The sequence below is a fragment of the Syngnathoides biaculeatus genome, chromosome 10 (assembly GCF_019802595.1).
Source record: "Syngnathoides biaculeatus isolate LvHL_M chromosome 10, ASM1980259v1, whole genome shotgun sequence".
NCBI classification, from domain to species: domain Eukaryota; kingdom Metazoa; phylum Chordata; class Actinopteri; order Syngnathiformes; family Syngnathidae; genus Syngnathoides; species Syngnathoides biaculeatus.
This window is the reverse complement of record NC_084649.1, coordinates 13,628,798-13,650,319: the sequence shown is the minus strand read 5'-3', so window position 1 is coordinate 13,650,319 and position 21,522 is coordinate 13,628,798. Positions and strand designations below refer to the sequence as shown.

General features: G+C 42.9%; 1 protein-coding gene across 1 annotated transcript in view; it reads left to right on the top strand.

Annotated features, from left to right (window-relative positions):
• pfkmb (phosphofructokinase, muscle b) overlaps positions 1-20,050 on the top strand; it is an 80,383-nt gene extending 60,333 nt beyond the window's left edge. The window contains exons 5-25 of the mRNA XM_061832743.1: positions 10,908-10,981; positions 11,336-11,413; positions 13,319-13,508; positions 13,599-13,764; positions 14,592-14,636; positions 15,862-15,970; positions 16,078-16,173; positions 16,254-16,346; positions 16,428-16,553; positions 16,660-16,724; positions 16,820-16,883; positions 16,979-17,125; positions 17,218-17,288; positions 17,629-17,716; positions 17,854-18,006; positions 18,100-18,264; positions 18,952-19,013; positions 19,105-19,216; positions 19,304-19,403; positions 19,499-19,604; positions 19,825-20,050. Coding sequence (XP_061688727.1) covers positions 10,910-10,981; positions 11,336-11,413; positions 13,319-13,508; positions 13,599-13,764; positions 14,592-14,636; positions 15,862-15,970; positions 16,078-16,173; positions 16,254-16,346; positions 16,428-16,553; positions 16,660-16,724; positions 16,820-16,883; positions 16,979-17,125; positions 17,218-17,288; positions 17,629-17,716; positions 17,854-18,006; positions 18,100-18,264; positions 18,952-19,013; positions 19,105-19,216; positions 19,304-19,403; positions 19,499-19,604; positions 19,825-19,966 — 2,250 coding nt within the window. The 5' untranslated portion in view covers positions 10,908-10,909 and the 3' untranslated portion in view covers positions 19,967-20,050. The remainder of the gene's footprint in view (positions 1-10,907; positions 10,982-11,335; positions 11,414-13,318; positions 13,509-13,598; positions 13,765-14,591; positions 14,637-15,861; positions 15,971-16,077; positions 16,174-16,253; positions 16,347-16,427; positions 16,554-16,659; positions 16,725-16,819; positions 16,884-16,978; positions 17,126-17,217; positions 17,289-17,628; positions 17,717-17,853; positions 18,007-18,099; positions 18,265-18,951; positions 19,014-19,104; positions 19,217-19,303; positions 19,404-19,498; positions 19,605-19,824) is intronic.
• The last annotated feature ends 1,472 nt before the right edge of the window (positions 20,051-21,522 follow it).

The following is a 21,522-nucleotide window of genomic DNA, read 5'->3' as shown; positions in this document are numbered from 1 at the left end:
TGATTTCAACTTGTTATCGGCACGACACACCCCACGACAATACAATACAATTGACTGTTGAATCCAGCTGGAACATCCATCCTACTGCATCCTGGCCAGAAGGGCAATATCTGACTTCAATGAATGCCATTAACCTTTAATCCTAACAGAATTTGTTCCAATGTACAAATGTGATACATATTTGGAATGGTCATCTCCTTTAATTTGATAATCTGATGTAGCTGTATGAGCGCTTATATGTGTTTGCACAGTTTTACGCCGGATGCCCTTCCTGACGCAACCCTTTGTATTTATCCATGCTTGGGACCACCCTACAGATTGCACTGGCTTGTGCCCCCCATAGGGCTGCAGATCGTCAAAATAGACTGTCAAATAAAGACAATCAGATAAACAAAGTCAACACACAAGGTACACAATTCACATACTACCTAGGCTAAGTTAATGTCCCTGCAGTGTTTCACACGGGAGGAGTGAAGAAAGTTGAAGTTGAGGGTTGTGTCCACTTGTCCAGGGTCCTCTAAGTCCTCATGGTCTTCGCTGTAGTCTTCCTCCTTGTGGTCTAATGTAGGCCTCACTAGTGTTAGCTTTTCGCTAACGTTAGCTCGTCGCTAGCCTTAGCTTGTCGTTGGTTATTTAATTTCACTCTCAATGGTTGGTAAGTGTCTTTGTTGTAGTCTTCCTCTTTGTGGTCCAAAGAAAAGGTTGACTGGGGGAAGACATGAGGGCATTTGGTGTTGGAGAGGAAGATGCATGAGATAGGCTTAGGTCAGGGGTGTCAAACTCATTTTTGTCACGGACCATATTTTACTTATGGTTCCTCTCGGAGGGCCGTCATGTTGAAACCATAAAAACCGACTCATCAAATTTTCAAATGAAATTTATGAACTCGTTTTGGAATCAGAAATCGAGAGTAATGGGTTTTTCAACCATTGTTGTTTGGTAACACAAAAATGCTTGTAATATCTCAACGTTATCATTTATGATATGCCAATTTCAAATTTTGGTACAGATTTAAACAAAAATCATGAAAAATGATACTTATGATTTGCCTTCGTGAGCCACATAAAATCATGTAGCAGGCCGGATCTGGCCCTCGGGCCTTGAGTTTGACACCAGTGGCTTAGATGGAAAAAAATGACACCCTGCGGCAACCCCTAACGGGACAAGCCGAAAGGAAAAGAAGAATATAGCTGTATGAGGTGGATGGACATATTTGCTATATTTGCCTGCAGTTATCGCCAGCTCCACCTTTATTTAATCACGTTGTCTTTTCCATGTGAGATGTCATCGCACCACACTTAACGGGAATAAAATTTTTTAACCGACTTGTGATTGGTGGAAAATAAAGTCGGCTGTGTCTCACCTCAGCAGTGCAGGCAGTCCCTTTTGTTAAATCCCCCGGCTGCACGCGAGAACTTGATGTAACCCACCCCCTCGTAGAGTTACGTTATGCCATGATAAAATAGAGTCCTATTGTCTCTATTTTTACTATATTTCTGTGGGTCTGGAATGGGCTGGCGACAGGTTCACGGTGTGCCCCACCTCTCACCCGAAGAGAGCTGGGATGGTCTCCAGCGCACCCACAACACTGGTGAGGATAAGTGGTACAAAATAATCGATGTCTGGGTGTACAATAAATTATTAATTATTAGGAATGAGGAGGGCACAGTGGCGCAGCTGGAAAGTGTTGGCCTCACAGTTCTGAGGACCCGGGTTCAATTCCGGCCCGCCCTGTGTGGAGTTTGGATGTTCTCTTCATGCCTGCGTGGGTTTTCTCCGGGCACTCCGGTTTCCTCCCACAACCCAAAAACATGTAAAATTCATTGGACACTCTAAATTGCCCCTAGGTGTGATTGCGAGTGCGGCTGTTTGTCTCTATGTGCTCTGCAATTGGCTGGCAACCAGTTCAGGGTGTACCCTGGTTCCGGCCCGTTGACAGCTTGAATAGGCTCCAGCACTCCCGCGCCCCTTGTGACGATAAGTGGCTTAGAAAATTCATGGATGGATGGATGGATGAATGGATTAAGAATAAGTGTACAAATTTGTCAAATGATCTAGTTTTTATGATTGTTAGTTTTTTGTCCACCAGAGATCTGGAGAATAACATGGGCTCAAAATTGGAAGACTAGGAGACTGATGTTTGTTTTCTCAATGTAACCAATATCAATTAATATCAGATAGTTTATACATTTTTGCCATCTTCTCTCTTCTCGTGCTAAGACGAGTGCTAAAAAGTTGACAAATAACAGGGAGAATTTGAATGTAGCGGTAAAGATACGATACGATGACAAAGTGGACATCACAAACAAAAACGATCGGTACATGTGGAAGTGGTCCACTGACATGAAAAAGGGCATCAGTGAAAGAACCCAGCTCCTCAGAACTGTGAGTACCTGGAAAAAGAAGTCCATGAAAGCCACAACTTCTGTCTCTTCTTTGACAAATGGTCAGTCGTCCCACCCTCATTCCAAATTGGTAAACGGTGAAATGAGACTTGGCCCCTCCCACCTGTATTGTTGCAGCCAAACACCATAGAGAAATGACATTTTATTTGACATTTGTTATCCATCCAATTTTTCTGTTGGCACGCTCGAAAAGTACCCGAACTGTCATGATCCTGCTGCTTCAGCATGAGCTGTGCAGGTGCCCGCGCGGCTGCGCTGATTGGGAGGCGCACACCTGCTCCTCATGCGGGCTGATCATCCCCCGTATATATAGGACCCGGTGACGACTGGTCCTCCGCCAGTTCGTTGAGCTTTATGTCCCGTTCCAGCACTCTCGTATTCCTGACTGAACCTGTGTGTACCGACCTCCGTCCGTTCTCCGACCAACCTTGTAAGCCTGATTCCTTGACACTTCTGCCTGTGTTGTTTCCCCGTGCACCGGACTGCCTGCTCGATCCCTGAACTCTGCATACAATAAACGTGTCTCTTCTTGAACTACCTTGCGTCTTCCGAGTTCCTGCATTTGGGTCCTACGTCTCGTTCCGATGGGACGAGACAGAACGAACTGGCCAGTACAGGACCCAGCAGGAAAGACCCGGCGTCGCCGGGACCGACGCAAGGTAGACCGTCTGCCGGAGGACCAAGCCTGCCCAATCCGGGTAGGCTCCCTGATGTCCTCCACTTCCGTGTCTTACGCTCCGCCAGCGAGGTATGAATACGTCCCGAACACGACCCGTCCGGCTCCTCATATTCTTCTGGACTCTGACTTTTCGGAATATGAGGAGGACCACGATTTGTATGACCGGCTGCCTGAGTACGACTCCGACGAATTTGAATATGAATCTGCTCGTCCGATCTTTCACCCCAGTCAGTTTGCGCCGCCTTCTCTCGTTCCTGTCCAGGAGGGGGCGGTACTGGCGCCGCCTTCTCTTGTTCCTGTCCAGCAGGCGCTGGGGAGTTCTGTGGAGCCACCCAGGAGCTGGAGAGACTTCGGGGTGGCGGTCATGGCTCTGGTCCTGCTCTCCATCATCTTCTTCACTCCTGAGTTCGCCCAGCCGCTTCAGGACCTGGCCTCATTGGCGACCAATCCCTGGTCGTCTTGCAACGACGGCGTGGGAGGTTCTCGTCTGGAGCAGTGGCCTGCCTCGTTCTGGTTCCTGCATCGCCGTTTGGTTCCTCACAGAGGTCGTCTGCCCGAGTCGCCCCGTGGGGACCCTGGTGCTTGGCGTCCGGGTCGTCCTCCTGACCTGTCCGCCCGGACGCCTCTTGTTTGGTGGCCTGGATGGCCACCAGTCTGGGGTTCAGGGGGGGGCGTGCCCTCCTCCGGACCCCCTTCCGCCCACCCCTGCCTGTGTTATTGTCTGTTTTTTCGTTTAGGCACGTCTGGGAGCCGTGCCTTTGAGGGGGGGGGGGTACTGTCATGATCCTGCCGCTTCAGCATGAGCTGTGCGGGTGCCCGCGCGGCTGCGCTGATTGGGAGGCGCACACCTGTGCCTCATGCGGGCTGATCATCCCCTGTATATAGAGGACCCGGTGACGACTGGTCCTCCACCAGTTCGTTGAGCTTTATGTCCTGTTCCAGCACTCTCGTACTCCTGACTGAACCTGTGTGTACCGACCTCCGTCCGTTCTCTGACCAACCTTGTAAGCCTGACTCCTTGACACTTCTGCCTGCATTGTTTCCCCGTGCACCGGACTGCCTGCTCGATCCCCGAACTCTGCATACAATAAACGTGTCTATTCTTGAACTACCTTGCGTCTTCCGAGTTCCTGCATTTGGGTCCTACCTCTCGTTCCGATGGGACGTGACACGAACGTATTGTGTCCCTCTCCAACATGGTGGCCTGGGGCAAGTCCAGAGTTGTGTGACCTCACACTATCCACATTAAAAAAATGTTTATAAAGTTATATATATATTTTTTAATTGTCAAAAATGAAATTATAATATATTTTTTGTGATCAAATGTTTTTATTACAGGGGCTACGAGACAAAATAACATTTACATTACATTTTTCCTGTGTGTGGGAAGGGCAAGGAAAAAGTCAGGAATGGGGTGATCTAAATCTGTTGAACTTTTTTTTTTTTAACTTTCAAAATGGATTATTAAACAGAATTTTGAAAAACTCGACATTTCGTAACAGCTCATGTCAGTTAAGTGTCTCTCATAAATAAAAGGGACTAAAGATAAACCTTTACAATTTTAATGCTGCACATTTCAGAACAAAACATACCCCAATGGAGATGTGCTGTCAGTCAGTCAGTGAGAACCGTATGAGATTATGTAACCTGCCTGCTTCACTCGGTGAATTTGACAGGTTTGGTGGGATCCAGACGACTGGAGCAGAAAGAAGGTCAGATTGTGCCCAAATCTAGTTCAGATTTTACTGCATTAGCCGAAGTGGAAAAGTTCCATGTAGAACTGCTGTCGTATTGATCCATATGGTTTATTACAGGCTGTGCAAGTGTTAACACTGTCCAGGAAGACGGGAGGGGTGATTATCTGGAAATGGCCTTATTGATCGCTTCAGGGCTGAGTCTCAGGAGAGGCCTGCATGTCCCTCAACAAGATGCCGGGGCTTGGAGAGATGCAACTTAGGGAAGAAAAAAAAATGTGAAACGACTTGTTGAGATGTGTTTGTTTTTGTCCACTGGGATGTACAGTATGTGATGGACGTCATCCTTCTGAAGGGATAAATAATCATGACCTCCATAGAGGACATGAGCTAAAAATGCAGCATTTACTTTAAAGGTGTTTCAATCATAGTGGTACACGTGAGTATACATACAGTACCTGCTAGTGTTCTGACAACAAACTTTTACTATGAAGTTTAGCCTTTGCGATAAAAAGATTCACTGTTTCAAGAGGCTAAGGGAAATTGCTTGACAAACAAATTATTTACATTATGCGGATGTGTACACAGTTTGGGAGATACTGAAGTCCGAATACTTTGTTTCTGTGTGTAGGTGTCTGCAGTTTCAGTATTGAAAGGGTGAGTTTGAGTTTGGGGTCAACAATACAGAGCAATGGAGAGTGTGGTAAAGAAGTGAAGAAACGGGTCTAAGCGGGGTGGAACAGTTGGCGGATGGTGTCTGGTGTTCTATGTGACAGAAGAGTCTCCGCTAGGATAAAGGGAAAACTTTATAAAACAGTGGTGAGGCCGGCCATGATGTACGAAGTAGAGACGGTGGCTCTGAAGAAACAACAGGAAGCAGAACTGGAGGTAGCAGATCTGACGATGTTGAGGTTCTCGCCCGGAGTGAGCAGGTTGGATAGGATTAGAAATGAACTCATTAGAGGGACAGCCAAAGTTGGATGTTTTGGAGACAAGGTCCAAGAGAGCAGACTTAGATGGTTTGGACATGTTCAGAGGTGAGAGAGTGAGTACATTGGTAGAAGGGTGCTGAGGATGGAGCTGCCAGGCAAAAGAGCGAGAGGAAGACCAAAGAAAAGGTGGATGGATGTGGTGAGGGAAGACATGAGGGCAATTAGTGTTAGAGAAGAAGATGCACGAGACAGGCTTAGATGGAAAAAGTTGACACGCTGTGGCGAACCCTAACTTGACAAGCCGAAAGGAAAAGAAGAAGAAAGGGTGAGTTTGTAATTGAACAAAAGTCAGGTTTTTTTTTTTTTTGTCAAATTTGTTAAAACTGTTAAAACCTGAAAATAGTACATGAGTAAAAATGGTAAGTGGAAAAAAAAATCAGCGCTCTCTTGCCCCACCATTTACGTTTATTTTGACTTTCAAAAAGCACAGCGCCTGAGGAAAATCAACCAATCAGAGACAAATATGGAGTGCCGCGAATGGGCAAGGGTCCACTGTATTGCCAATAATGAAGTGTTACCAGTGTGATGTATTTTTGGGACTATAATCACTCAAAATATGTGACACTTCATCAACTTACCCAATGACCCAGTTAGAACAGTGACACACCAGTTGTTTTCTGAGCTCAGCCACCACCGATTTATATGTATGTCTACCCTTGATTTGCATCAAGAGTCATCGAATTCTTTCTGTTGAACTTTTGTTCCTCACCAGTTAAATAATAACACCAAGAAACTTTATCATTTTCCTTTGTGAGAGGCTGCTGTGCATCCCTGCGGAGGCAGTGTGTGGCGTGCAAGTGTGCAAATGATGTACTCGATATTTGGTCACACCTTCTGTCTCTAATTGGCTATTCTTGTCACACCGACAAATTATAATATCGTCATTTACATTCAATTAGAGCCATAAAACAGGGGCAGAGAGTGAAGATTTTTCTAAAAATCATTTTAACATGATAGGTGACGGTCAAAAATGCAGTTATGTCATGTATGATAATCAGTGCTTTTACTATAAAACACCACTTTTAAGTGGATATCATTGTTTGTAAAGTATCTTTACTTCTATTTCAGTATAGAATGTGTGTACTTTTGCCACCTCTGTTAATCAAACATTCAACTATTATCTCTCAAATTCTTGCTCCAGCCCACTGCGGATCGCCTTCTTTGTTTTTCACCACTGCGATCTGTTTTAAATGAAAATGCTACAAAACTATCACAAGCATCTAAGAATTAAAAAAATATATATTTTAATGCAGCCTTGAACAAGCATCAGACAATTTCCCGTGACTTTTTCTACAGTGGCCTACTTGTTTTTGCTGCTCCCAAGTGGCCAAAATGTATATGGTCGTGGATTATGTGTGTGTTTTTTAAGACAGTTAAAAACAAATAATTCTAATATATTTAGAAGGGTATATTTAGAAGGAGCTGTTTTTTTTCCAAAAACTGCAAATAATATTCTCCCACCAAAAATTTATGATGCTGCCTGCATTGATTTATGATTGAATTAAACTGTTAATGTTATCTGCAATTTTATTTGTTATACTGGACTATTCAAGCAACATAAACTGTGATCAGAGTGGAGTAAAATTTTCTCATTTGTTTCAAAGTTTTACCCATAACTGGATTACACACGACATAACTGATTCAAACTACTATGCACAATTATTTATTTATTTTTTTGAGGGGGGGAATTAAATTCCATTAACAGTGATGTGGCGGCACGGTGGGTCAAATGGTAAAGCGTTGGTCTCACAGTTCTGAGGTCCTGGGTTCAATCCCAGACCCACCTGTGTGGAGTTTACATGTTCTCCCCATGCCTGCGTGGGTTTCCTCTCTGGTTTCCTCCCACATCCACAAAACATGCAACATTAATTGGACACTCTAAATTGCCCCTAGGTGTGATCGTGAGTGCGACTGTTTGTCTCTTTGTGCCCTGCGATTGGCTGGCCTCCTGCCCGTTGGTAGCTGAGATAGGCTCTCTCACTCTGCACGACTTTCGTGAGGATAAGGGGTGAAGAAAATGAATGGATGGATAGATACCAGTGATGCCTTGAACAAGGGTTGTGGATTCATTCTCGTGCAACAACCAGATCAATGTGCAAAGGAAAAAAAGTGTCAAAAATCAATAACAATAAAAATCAAATGAAATATGAAACATTTTCTGTTTCACTTGCATACAATTCTGAGTTCTTGCAAATAAATTCAAGCATCAATGTTTTGTTTTTTAGTTTTTAATGACTCTCTCTTTTACTGTCACACATTTATTCATATGCGACATTACTTCATCTCAGTAGTAAAGATAATCACTCACACGGCTTTTGTGACAATGGATTTATGAGATTTGACAGTATGGTGTTCAAAATAACTCACGCAGTTGATATACAGAAATGTTACAAAAATAACCCCCGTTGCATCCCCTCTGATTCAGCATGAAGGGTTTGAAATGTGAGCGTGCGGAAATATGTTGGCAATTGTGTGTGTGCCTCATCGTATGTCAGCTGGGCAACATTTGCAAACGCTGCGACTATCCGAGTTAGACGTGAGAGGATCCTTGTGCGGAAGGGCTGCGGGGCTTTTTTTCACCGTGAAGGACTCTCTTCCTCAGCCAGCTTCGGCTCCGAGACAATGGCAGAAATTGGTCCAGCTGACCCCACCAAAATGGGGAAAGGTCGGGCGATTGCGGTGCTGACCTCGGGGGGCGACGCCCAGGGTAAGTGGTGGGATTTTCAGCGTGCGGCGTGCAGAGGCCGTTTGTGGGAAGCCAGAGGTTGAGACTAAAGTGCAGCTGTTTGGGTAAATTCAAAAAGATTTCACGAGCCATCTGTTTAGAGGCAGGCGTTTATTTCAACAGGTGATAAATGATTATGAAATCTGCCTTGAAGGATTCCAGCAGCAACAAAAGATGCTCTTGGCAATCAATTTCACCTGTGTATCCCCCCCCCCCCCCCAAGAAATCTTAACTATTTTGAACAGTTTACTATTTCATGAAGTGAGGCCAATTTTCCACTGACATTTCTCCTGATTTCACCTTTGACCTTTTACTTGCCAATGCATATGGCACCGCGATGTCTCCCGCTTTGAGTTTTTCCAGCCTTAATGAATTCTCGCAGACATCCTCAACTGGCAATCCTCCACACTGACCAATTTTCACACCCCAGAAAGTTTCACATCAGCCTTCCGTTTGAAGAACTTCTCTTGCTCATCTCTCTGCGACGCAGGATCTGCTTTTATCGCTAATTATAGAATCATGACCTCTCTGTCATGTGTTATTAAACCTCTGAAGTAAAGTGAGCGAGGGACCCAACTCTTCTCTGTTCTTGTTTGTAACATAAGGCAAGATCCTCTTCGCGCCTGCAAAGTCAGTCTATCCACATCCTGCCCTTTAAGCGACCCTTGAGTAACAAAAGCGCAGCAACTGCCTTCACTGTAACTTTATGACATTTTCTTCATTTCTATAAAGTTGAGAGAATGTCGTGATTGTCACAAAAAAGTCGAGCGTGTCTTGTTTGTTTATATACAATGAAAAAGTATCCATCTGTCCAGTTTTAATAGCCCTTGTCCTCATTTGCGCTATAGGTGTCCCCAGCTGCACTTTTGGGGAGAGACAGGGTATTCTCTGGACCGCTCAGCAGCCGATCGCATCGCAGATATAAACAAACAATGATTGATAGTCACATTGACACCTATGGACAAGAGATCTTAGTCTTCATTTAACCCTACGTGTGCGGTCTCAGAGTGAGGGAGGAAGCCACGCATGCAGTGGTGTACGCAAACGCCACTTGTTCAAAAGCAGTTTTTACCAAACTTTATTGAGTCAATACACCCGTTTTACATTAGATACTGTAAATCTCACAACATACTTCAAATACTTGGGGTCAACAATACAGAGCAATGGAGAGTGTGGTCAGGAAGTGAAGAAACGGGTCCAAGCAGGTTGGAACAGCTGGCGAAAGGTGTCTGGTGTGTTATGTGACAGAAGAGTGTCTGCTAGCATGAAGGGCAAAGTTTACAAAACAGTGGTGAGGCCGGCCATGATGTACGGATTAGAGACGGTGGCACTGAAGAAACAACAGGAAGCGGAACTGGAGGTGGCACAAATGAAGATGTTGAGGTTCTCGCTCGGAGTGACCAGGTTGGATAGGATTAGAAATGAGCTCATTAGAAGGACAGCCAAAGTTTTATGTTTTGGAGACAAGGTTAGAGAGAGCAGACTTAGATGGTTTGGACATGTGCAAAGGTGAGAGACTGAGTATATTGGTAGAATGGTGCTGACGATGGAGCTGCCAGGCAAAAGAGCGAGAGGAAGACCAAAGAAAAGGTTGATGGATGTTGTGAGGGAGGACATGAGGATGGTGGGTGTTAGAGAAGAGGATGCACGAGACAGGCTTAGATGGAAAAAGATGACACGCTGTAGCGACCCCTAACGGGACAAGCCGAAAGAAAAAGATGAAGACTGTAAATCTCACAACAGAGGACCAAATAAAGATGTCACAAAAAGTGATGATCGTTCTTAATTTACTTCCAAGTGTAAGTAAAATCAGTGTGATATATGGGCCTGTTTAATTGAATACAAAGCTGACTTACTTGCAGGAAGCTGTGACTTACGCTATTCAAGAAATGTGTGTATCCAAATGTTGCTGTTTGATGTATCCTCTGCCATTTAATTGAATTGCGTGTTTGATTGTTCTACCTGTCACTGTACATTGCTGGCATGGATTGATTAACATAGATATACAGTATTTGTAATGACTAAATAACAGATTTGGGACAAATTAAATAAAATCTCATAATTTGATGAGCTCCTAAGGCGCTGGCTGGAGTGATATTCAGTGTTCTATAGTATGCTTCTTGTCCTCATGAGATGTAGCCTATCCCAGCTAATTTAGAATGAGAGGAGAGCTACACTCTAGACTTGTCACTAGCCGATATCAGAGTATGGCGAAATGTTAACTGTAAAGCAACTTATTATGAAGAAATGGTGGTCATCTGCATGGCAATATAGTAATATATTTTAAATACTACCAAATGATTGTTAAATGTTACACTTGTGTATATATACTGTGCATAAAATACAAATGCTTTCTACCTACATCTTTTTCAGTAGCATTGAAGCAATGATAATGAACATTGTGTCCTCTAGGAATGAATGCAGCTGTGAGGGCCACAGTTCGAATGGGAATACACACTGGAGCCAAAGTCTATTTTGTCCATGAGGTAAATTCTGCTTGGATTATGTTTTATGTTATTGGTCATAGTTCAAATTTAAAGCCACTGTCAAAATGATGATCATGAAAGAAACAAATCCTGGAAGTCAGATTCAAAGCCAGTCAGCGTCAGACACAAAAATGTTACAAATGAACCTATCAAACAACAAGGAAGAAGTGGTGGTGACGTATAATAACAAAGACAGACACTTTAGCAACGGCTCTGGTCACTGAGGTGCTCCCTTACTAAAGATGAAGGCCACATGATGTGGAAAGGTCCTACAACCAAGAATGAGCACCAAGAAAATCTACGTCTAAGGTGATAATGCGCACGCTCTCTCTCTGTTTCTCGTTTTATTGACAGGGTTATCAGGGCCTGGTGGACGGTGGAGACAACATTCGGCCTGCTACTTGGGAAAGTGTGTCAATGATGTTGCAACTGGTAAGGGGAAATCTCATTCAAGTACATCAATTCTTCATTTCTTGCAGGGGTTATGTTCCAGATCCCCCAGCAGTAGAGAAAATCCGAATGAAGGACTTTATGCATGTGAAGTGCAGAGATTATTTTGGTTGATTTGGGATTGCCATGCTCACATTCTACACTGCGATTCCTGTGGCATTCGAGTTGCCCCTTTTCCATTGTACCAGTTCTACCCCAACCAGGCTTTTTTCGTCTTGTGTGATCGCTTTCCCGGTACAATATTTAGAGGCCAGGCGATGACAATGGCACCGTTCCTCAGCACCTTTTCCCATGTGGTCCTGAAACGCAGGTCGAGGAGGTCCGTGACAGCTCTCCCATGTGATTGGCTGACAGGCGGCGGCATTCCTCTAAATGCGGTGACTTGTAACTTTTACTGTCACGGCGTACAAAGGCTGAACTGGAGCGCGGTTTGACAAATTTGTTTTCATGAATGGCCGATCAGTCTGCGAATGGTTTTGCTGCGGTTCAAAATCTGAATCACTGTCATAATGTGGAAACTTACAGGCAGTCAAAACGCTGATGAGCTTTCTTTCACGGGGAAAAAAAAACCTTTTCTGGATTCAGTGAGCTGCGCTGCCTCAAGCCATATAAATTATAGAATGCAACAAAATTGTGTTTTACATCAATACTTAACCGTATTCATAATGTATAATGTTCCTGGGGATAAAAAAAAGTGACGTTTGTGACCAGTATGTACATGAACACACGTACACGCTGGGTAGAGTACGTGAAGATGAATGGCACCAGTGAGCCTCCTTTCGAATACCCACACTTATCGCTTTTATTCTCACCAAAACCCTCTCTTTAGGAACCTGGAATATTTTTATAGTTTAAAAAAAATATGATGAAGTACAATATGCAAACTACACAGCATCAAACACCAACAGAGACTTGTTGTTCTGGACATCCTCTTGAGCAATTGTTCAATTTTTGGGTGTGCATCGACAACTCCACTTGATGCTCCGGTCCAGTCGGCTTTGACCACTGGGCTTAAAGCATCTTTTATTCCGTGGTCGTCTGAGGAGGTGCAGGCATTTTTGGAATGGAAGGCGTGACAAGAAACAAGTGCTTCACTTTCTCCTTAATCAATCCCCAATCCCTTTTTAGTTTACTTTTACTGTCTTTTAGCTTTAGCCAGATTGTGTGCTGAGTGACAACGCAAGTTAAGGTAGTCTACGGGTCAGGTAAATATAAGCCCGTCTAGACTGTTTTTTTACTAAAGTGATTTGAAAGAGCACCACAGCTGCTGCTTCCATCCTCCCTCTATCCAAACTACCTGTTAAGGGTTAACTAGTAGTAACTGGTAGACTATATCCAATTAGCTAACGATATTCATTTTACCGCAGACATGCAGTTGCATAACTTAAGACAGTTGTACTTTTGAATGAGACTTTAGCTTATTTTAGTAAGTGTGAAATGCTGCTATACCTTTCACATTCTCTTTAAATCACTCTTCCTTCATGGCTCGCGGTTATTGTTACCTGAGTCAGCTGTATCAGTCCGTGTGGAAAAACACTCACTGCAAAATCCCACTAAATAGCACAAAATCCACAATATACAGTAAGTATGACAAAAAGAAAAATCTATGATGCACAGGACCAGTAAAATGTTCACCATGAGATTGCTTGAGATTGCCAGAGACACCTCTTATCTAATCACTATTTTTAACCTGTGACAGTTAGCTCGCACTGTAACCTTTTGGTGAGTAATCCGAGCAAAACTTTAGCTTCAACGGTGTAATTGTATATGGGAATGAAATGGGCATTCAAATGCCAGGGAACTTTCAACAGCCAAAGTCACTCATGTATCTTAGAATGACAGGTCTGCCTCTCTACCTCCTTGAGCCTGGTGTTTACCATTCCTCAGGGTGGAACTGTGATTGGAAGTGCCCGCTGCCAGGACTTCCGCACCAAGGAGGGTCGTACCAAGGCAGCCTATAACTTGGTCAAGTTGGGCATCACCAACCTGTGTGTCATTGGAGGTGATGGCAGTCTCACAGGTGCCAACCAGTTCCGAACTGAATGGAGTGGGCTACTGGGAGATTTAATCAAAGCTGGTGAGCGGTCAGAGCCTCCAAAGGATTCTCGATCGTCTGTCATGGTAATTCAAAATGTCTGAGACCGCTGTCATTTTAACCCGTGCGCAGGGAAGATCACAACAAATGAAGCAAAGGAATCGTCCCACCTCAACATTGTGGGCATGGTGGGTTCCATTGACAATGACTTCTGCGGCACTGACATGACCATAGGCACAGACTCCGCCCTGCATCGCATCATGGAGATAGTGGATGCCATTGCCACCACAGCACAGAGGTAGACTTATACATAGATATCATACAATGTGTCAGAAATGTTCCACAACTGGAATCTCTCATGATACAGAATATTCAAAAGCCCCGCTACAAATAGCAAGTTTTCCCCTTCACTACGGTGCAGATGGTCAACCAGGATATCTACAAAGAAATCTTGTGGCATTTGGTTCACCGCGGCAACTTGCCTCCTCACGATGCCCTGAGGATCTGACAGTTCCTAGCTGAGAAGAACATCGTCATACTTCGAGCAACCTCCCAACTCGCCCAACCTGGCTCTGTGTGATTCTCCCACCCCTCCCCCCACCCCCCATTTCCCAAGCACAAGAAGTTTATGAAGGGTTTATGTTTTGAAGTGGTGGATGACATCAAGATCCTTCCCATGGTCCATGAAGGTGTGGCAAAGAGGAACGAGAGGAATGCGTTTTGCTCCATGTGGATTACTTCTTGGAAAACAATTTTGTATTTTACCTGCGTGAACCTCCAGATTCACCTGTCCACAATTTTTTTTTAGTTTTCAAATTTTGGTCAATTTTTTTTTCATTTTGTTTTTTTCTTTTTTTTTTTGGGGGGGGGGGTCCAACCCTGAAAAGTGGCAGTTTATTCACGCTTATTCAAAAATTATTTTGTCTTTTTTTTTCATTTTCAATGCGATTACAATCATCACTTATCTATAGATTTTTTTTCTATTGATGTTCACACTCGTTCGGATCCACTGTATATTCTTTGTGGCACCAGTCCTGAAACTTTTCTGATACAGTAATATAATGCACACGAGATTTAAACACAGAACAAGAGGTTTTCTAACATATTAATTGTGTTCATATACAGTCACCAGAGGACATTCATCTTGGAGGTAATGGGGAGGCATTGCGGGTGAGTCCAGCCTTTGTGTGAGCAGCTGCATCAGTCGTGGTCAAAGCTTGGTGGTCATAATCGTGATAGGTTCTGCTCTGCAGCAGCAAATAAGTCTTTATAATATTTCATATGGTTTACTTATGTGCTATAATATCCACGCCAACACACAATTTCTGTTTTTGTTTCACATTAAACCCCCGTATAAACATTTGCTTTAAATCTCGAGCAACTTTTCTCACTTTCTTCACAGAAGTAATTTTTTGCCTCACTGTACAGTAAAATTAAGGACAGATACACTATGCCTAAACTCTCAGACCGGGGGTCAGACCCAGCCCGCTAGAGGAATTTTTTTTGCTTGTTTAAAATTTAACCAAAATTTCAGATTGTCTTCACTGTTAATAATGATCAAACTTTTTTTTTCTTGTTACCGGATGCTTTTTCACAATGAATTGGATGATACTTGAACAAACAAGTATACTTGACTTCTAATTTGAAAACAATTGATACAATATTTTTTTATGGACATGAAAATAGGATGTGTTGATAGCTGGTTGAGTTGGTTGTACATTTATTTTTCATAATACTCCTTTGACGGAAACCTTGACTATAATGTGGCCTGTGACAACATAATATTAACACTAAGTGGCACTAAGCAATGGCACTAAATATTGATTATTGTGAATATTGAATGAACGTAAATGGAATTAACTTCTTTCCATTTACACGAGTTTTTAAGGGGCTTGTATTGTAAGCTTGGATAAAAGATTTTTTTTTTTAAATGTGGAGCAAAAAAGCATACTTTGCTCGTTTTGCGATTGAACATAGTAATACTCTCAAGTTAGAAATGTGTGCTATTCAGTGGTTAGTGACCATGCTCAACACACAGTTGCAAAATTTTAACGTGAAATTACTATGTATTGGAAGTCAACCTAGATACAAATAATTTCAACTTTGAGGGTTCAACTGTATCTCCAAATGGTTGTTGTTGTTGTTTTTATCTCAAAAGCAACGATAATGCCATTTTCTCATGTTTCAGATAAAAAAAGAAGCAAAACAGAACAAACCAAATTGGAGAGACTTCCTTTTTATTGGAAACTGACATTGTTTTGCTACTATGGATACTTTTGTCCAGAACATTTTACTCGTCAAAACCATACCATCCGCCAAATTCAGTTTTTGAATACCTGTCATAGTGTTAGTGTTTCCACAAACAAGACCCAAGCTCTTCACCACTGACTCACAGTTACCTGGCCCTGGTGACCGCTCTGGCATGTGCTGCTGACTGGGTGTTTATTCCAGAGATGCCCCCAGAAAAGGACTGGGAGGAGCATCTGTGCAGAAGACTGACTCAGGTAAATTTGATTTGATCCTGCATAAACAGACGTTTCATTAAAAAAAAAAAAAAAAAAAACTGCTTGTTGTTGATGTAACTTTTTTTTGTTGTTTTCTTTTCTTTTAGCAAAGGCAGCTTGGCAACCGCTTGCACATTATCATTGTAGCAGAGGGAGCAATCGACCTCAATGGCCAACCCATCAGCTGTGAGTATGTCAGGCAGGTCAGTGACATCGTTTAGTTTACAAGACTTTTCTTTTCATTTTAGAAGACATCACTACTCACAAATCCATTTCTGTTCAGTTGGTGTCAAAAAGGCTTGGCTTCGACACCCGTACCACCGTCTTGGGCCATGTGCAGAGAGGTGGAACACCCTCAGCCTTTGACAGAATCCTGGTACTCATCCATGACTTAATATAGATGATATAATCTATTGCATGTTGGGTTCTCTAATAAGTCTGCTCTATGATCATTTAGGCCAGCAGGATGGGTATGCAAGCAGTGATGGCCCTGTTGGAGGCCACTCCTGAAACTCCTGCAAGTGTGGTCAGCTTGTCAGGAAACATGGCTGTCAGACTGCCTCTTATGGAGTGTGTGCAAGTGGTATGTCAACCACAGCGTGATCAAAATACTTACAAAACAAGTATTAACTACGCCACATATTTGAGAAAAACATGGATGCAGAACATCAGTATTCTCACATTCTTAGACAAAGGACGTCACCAAAGCTATGGCTGAAAAAAGGTTTGAAGATGCAGTGAAACTCAGGGGAAAGTGAGTCATCCACTTTTGTGCTCTATAATTCAACACTGGAAAGTGTTGCACTGAGTCGTCAATGTCTGTGCATGTCTGCAACTTGTTGAGAATAGGAGCTTCGAACACAATTGGAACACCTACAAAATGCTGTCCCACATTCATCCTCCAGATACCAAGGCAAGATCTGTATCATGCTTTGTTTTTTTTTATACGACCCACTCGATCCTGTAAGTCTGACAAATGTTTCTGTGGATGTGATGTGGACCAACCAGAGCAATATCAACATAGCTGTACTAAACGTGGGAGCCCCGTGTGCCGGAATGAACGCTGCGGTTCGTTCTGTTGTCAGAACTGGCCTACTCCAAGGTCACCAAATGCTGGCAGTGCATGACGGATTTGATGGCTTAGCCCACGGCCAGGTAATTTCTTCTTATGTCACATTCATAGAGGTAGAAATGCATTGCCTGTACAAGATCTATTTGATGGGGGCTAACCTGTTTTCTTTGCACAGATCGAGCCCATGGGTTGGACCGGAGTAGCCGGATGGATTGGAAAGGGTGGCTCCCTCCTTGGTACTAAGAGGTGAGACGGTAATATGCTTGTGAATATACTCGTTTATCTGGGTCATTCACAGGTCATTCCATTGTCAGGACATTGAATCGATCAGAACTGGACGGTTTTGGATGTCTTAGAGGACATTTCGCCCCTCATCCAAGCAAGGGAGGTTCATGTTATCCGAACTGAGCCTTTTCGCATCAACTATTGATACCTGCCCAGATGAGACGCGAAATGTCTTCTCAGAAAACCCGGACAGTCTAGTTGCGATCGAGTCAATGCTCTGAGAGTGAGACATTGATACTTCTTGTAATATTTGTCAAATGTTCCGTGTGTAACCATGATTCTTTTGTTACTTTTTGCAAAGAACCCTCCCAACTAAACTCATGGAGGAGATCAGTCTGAACATCACCAAGTTCAACATTCATGCTCTTGTCCTTATTGGAGGCTTTGAGGTGAGGAGCAGTGTTAATATTTTACGAAAGCTGCCCGTGCACTGTTGTATTTAAATGTCCATAAGATCAAAAGCTATTTCTGTTTAATAATGAAAGTTACTATCTGCTTTAAATCGACCTTTTTGTTCTCAACATAGGCATTTGTTGGGGGTCTGGAGATGGTGCAGGCTAGACAGAACTTTGAAGAATTCTGCATCCCTCTCGTCATCATTCCTGCTACTGTGTCAAACAATGTTCCTGGTTCTGCCTTCAGTATTGGCTCAGACACTGCTCTTAACACCATAACCTCTGTATACTTCTTTTCACACAATAACAAAAAAGATAAGCAAACATTTTATATGGTTATAATATGCTCCTCTTTCTCTCCTCTTTATTCCTTTTAGTCCTGTGACCTGATTAAGCAATCAGCAGCTGGTACCAAGCGAAGGGTGTTCATTGTTGAGACTATGGGAGGATACTGTGGCTACCTGGCAACCATGGCAGGCTTAGCAGCTGGAGCTGATAATGCTTACATCTTTGAGGAACCTTTCAACATTAAGGACCTGAAGGTCTGAGTGGAAGGATATGCAGTACACCACAAATGTGACAATGACAATTCAAGTTACCTAGGCAGTTTCATTTAAAGGCTAATTTTATGTAGCGTTCTTAAAATATGACCATAAAGCATTAAGTTACGCTTTCTTAGTCACGTGACGTCACACACTAAGAAAGCGTGACTGGATTGGCTGGGTGTTGGGTTCTGACCTGAGGTAACCCTGCCTTCTTAACACTGAATTTAGACAGTGAATTTCAGACAGCGAATTGTAGCCTGTTGAATCTCAGGAGACTGAAAATATTCCGTTTGAATTTTAAAGGTTACATTTTTTTCATATGGCGAATCCGTTAGCATTGAAAAGTTAAACTGAAATACAGCTATGGAAAATGTGATCACTTTGAAATAACAATGTGAATTTTACATCCTAAAATTTTCAGTGGCCTTTTTAATTCAAATCCAGGTGGCATATATTTCCTTCCATAGTGATTGACCCAAATCACGTCGTTACATCATAACAGATCAAATGGAAATCCATCTTCAATTTGTTGTCCTCATCTTGAACAATTAAGCATATGACAGAAAAGGGCCTTTATTTGTTTGCATATTTTGGCTCATTTTGGCAAAAATGGCATCGCGCATTTGCTATTAGTCCATTGAATTACAGTAAGTCCGTTTTTTTTCCTGCTCAACTTGCTTATAGATGAATGTGGAGCATCTGACAGAGAAGATGAAGACAACAGTGAAGAGAGGTCTCATTCTGAGGTTTGGAGGAAATCAATTTTCCAACAAAATCCCCCTTTTTCCCCAGATATTTTCTGAAGGTACATTGCCCTTCTTCTTTTTTTTTCTTCAGAAATGAGAAATGCAATGAAAACTACACCACGGATGTTCTCTTCAATCTGTACTCCGAGGAGGGAAAGGGTATATTTGACTGTAGGAAGAATGTACTCGGACATATGCAACAGGTATGGCATCGTTAGAAGGGCAACAGCTAAATGTGAATTCACGTTCAGTTCCATGAATACAACAAAAACAATATTCTGTAACTGTAGGGCGGAACCCCCAGCCCCTTTGATAGGAATTTTGCGACGAAAATGGGGATCAAGTCTATTTTATGGTTGACCGACAAACTGAAGGAATGCTATCGACATGGTGAGAAGTGGAAGAAAATTTGCTGAAATGAAGACTAGATTCTTGATGACAAGTTGTAGCTGTTCTAATGTGTGTTTTAAATTTGAAATCTCCAGGCCGCATCTTCGCCAATTCTCCAGATTCTGCGTGTGTGCTGGGCATGAAGAAGAGGTCTTTGATCTTCCAGCCTCTGACAGAGCTGAAAGAGAATGTCGACTTTGAGTAAGATGTTGTTTGTCAGTTCAGATACCGTACATGAGTTTTCGGGCAGGTGGCGCACAAAGAGAAACTTGCCAAGTCGTTCTTGCTGGATAGGCAAACGTTTGTGTCTCTGTCAATTAAACCCAGTTCCTGACCGACGATCCCATTGCATCTGAAGACCTAAAAGTTGACGTCAACGCACTGTTTAGATTTTCCCTTTTACGCTTGTTTTCGTCTGCAGACACCGTATTCCAAAGGAACAATGGTGGATGAGGCTGAGGCCCGTTTTAAAAATCCTGGCCAAGTATGATGCCCGCCTGGACACGACCAATATTGCGGAAATGGAGCACGTCATCAAGAAGAAAGGCCAAGTTCCTCACTAGTTTTTTGCATGTAGTTATTCTTGCCAACAGAACTCTTCCTGACACCTGTGTTAGCTGTTGCTCTCAAAAATTGCAGCTTCAATAAACAGAATGATGAAATGAAAATAAAAGAGTAAACAATCTAAAGGCAATCTTGCATTTATTGAAAGCTGACAGCAAACGGCATTAAAAATGCAATTTTGTGTGCGTTTGTGTATTACCTTGCATTCAAAACTGTTTCGTCTGAAAGAAAATATTTCATTGGATGGAGAATGGGCACAATAATACGGCATTTACATTTTTGATTCACTGAGATATCAATTCAACAACGTTTGCAAAGTAAACATTTGAGTGCTGGGAAAAATTTCCGAGCCTGCAAAAACATTGAATCTTGTGATCCGGCGGTTGCTTTAACAGCAACGGAAACTTTAGTTAAGTATTAATATTAAGTTAATATGAAACCACTGTATCTTTAAAATGCAGTACTCAGATTTGAGTATTATATTCTTGAGTTTTGATGCGGGCAATTTTGATTCGCCAGTGGAGCAAAGGTGGGCAACATTTGCCACGTCCTGTTTCGATTAGCCACTGGCGAGGTGACGAATGGGCATTGCGAACGCCACATTATTCTTCATATTTAATGATATTTGGCACAAACAACCTTTTTACCATTTAAGTCGGCCTACTATGGTATACAAATCAGTGTTTCTATATTTGCATTGGTGGGAGTTTTGGGAGGGTGGTTTGGTTAAACTTAAAGGTCAAGTGTCATCCCAATAAACATTATAAAATAGATATTGAAATGAAAAATACATCTAACATTATTCACTTCAATGTCTACACAAAAGAATAAATATGAGCGGAGAGCGCGTCATCCATGCATAAAGTTGCGGAAGTCTCATTTGACAACATCCAAGTAGTCGCCATATTGGCTGCATCTCCTGTCCGTGACGTCACCCCAGGCATTCGCCATTGAAAACACGCGGTGGGCCGTACTGACACGCCCCTTCAGACACGGAAGCTCTTTTCGAACTAGAGAACATGTCACAATCGAGTGAAGTGTCCGGGGCAATATTACCCTATTGTTTCGAGCCATATTTAGATGATATGCGGATCACTTCAAATTAACAACAGACACCCCGACAGTATGACAGCGTACTCGGCCGCGAGTGATCACAACGCCGCGGCCCTGGTGCGACGAGCCGATCACGGCTTCGGCCGGGGTGGTGCCAAGGTGGCACATCGGGGCGTCGAGCTCACATCGACACATTTAGCACCCCTGTCATATGTACGCAGATCTTTTGATACATTATGAGAGACGGATTACGTGGTTCGACCCAAACCATTATTTTTTTTTAGTAGTGGTATACACACCTACCTGTCATTTAGAACCCACGAAGCTCTTGTCCTTTGCACCCGTGCAATCCATTTTTCACAACGAACGGGGTCTCTTGGAAACTTATGAAGGGTAAATCCAGTGTTCGAGCAATATCCAGCAATGCAACGAGACGGCATTTTGGCTAACACAAAGGAACAACGAGCTATCTTCCCGCAGGTAAAACTAATAGAAACAAACG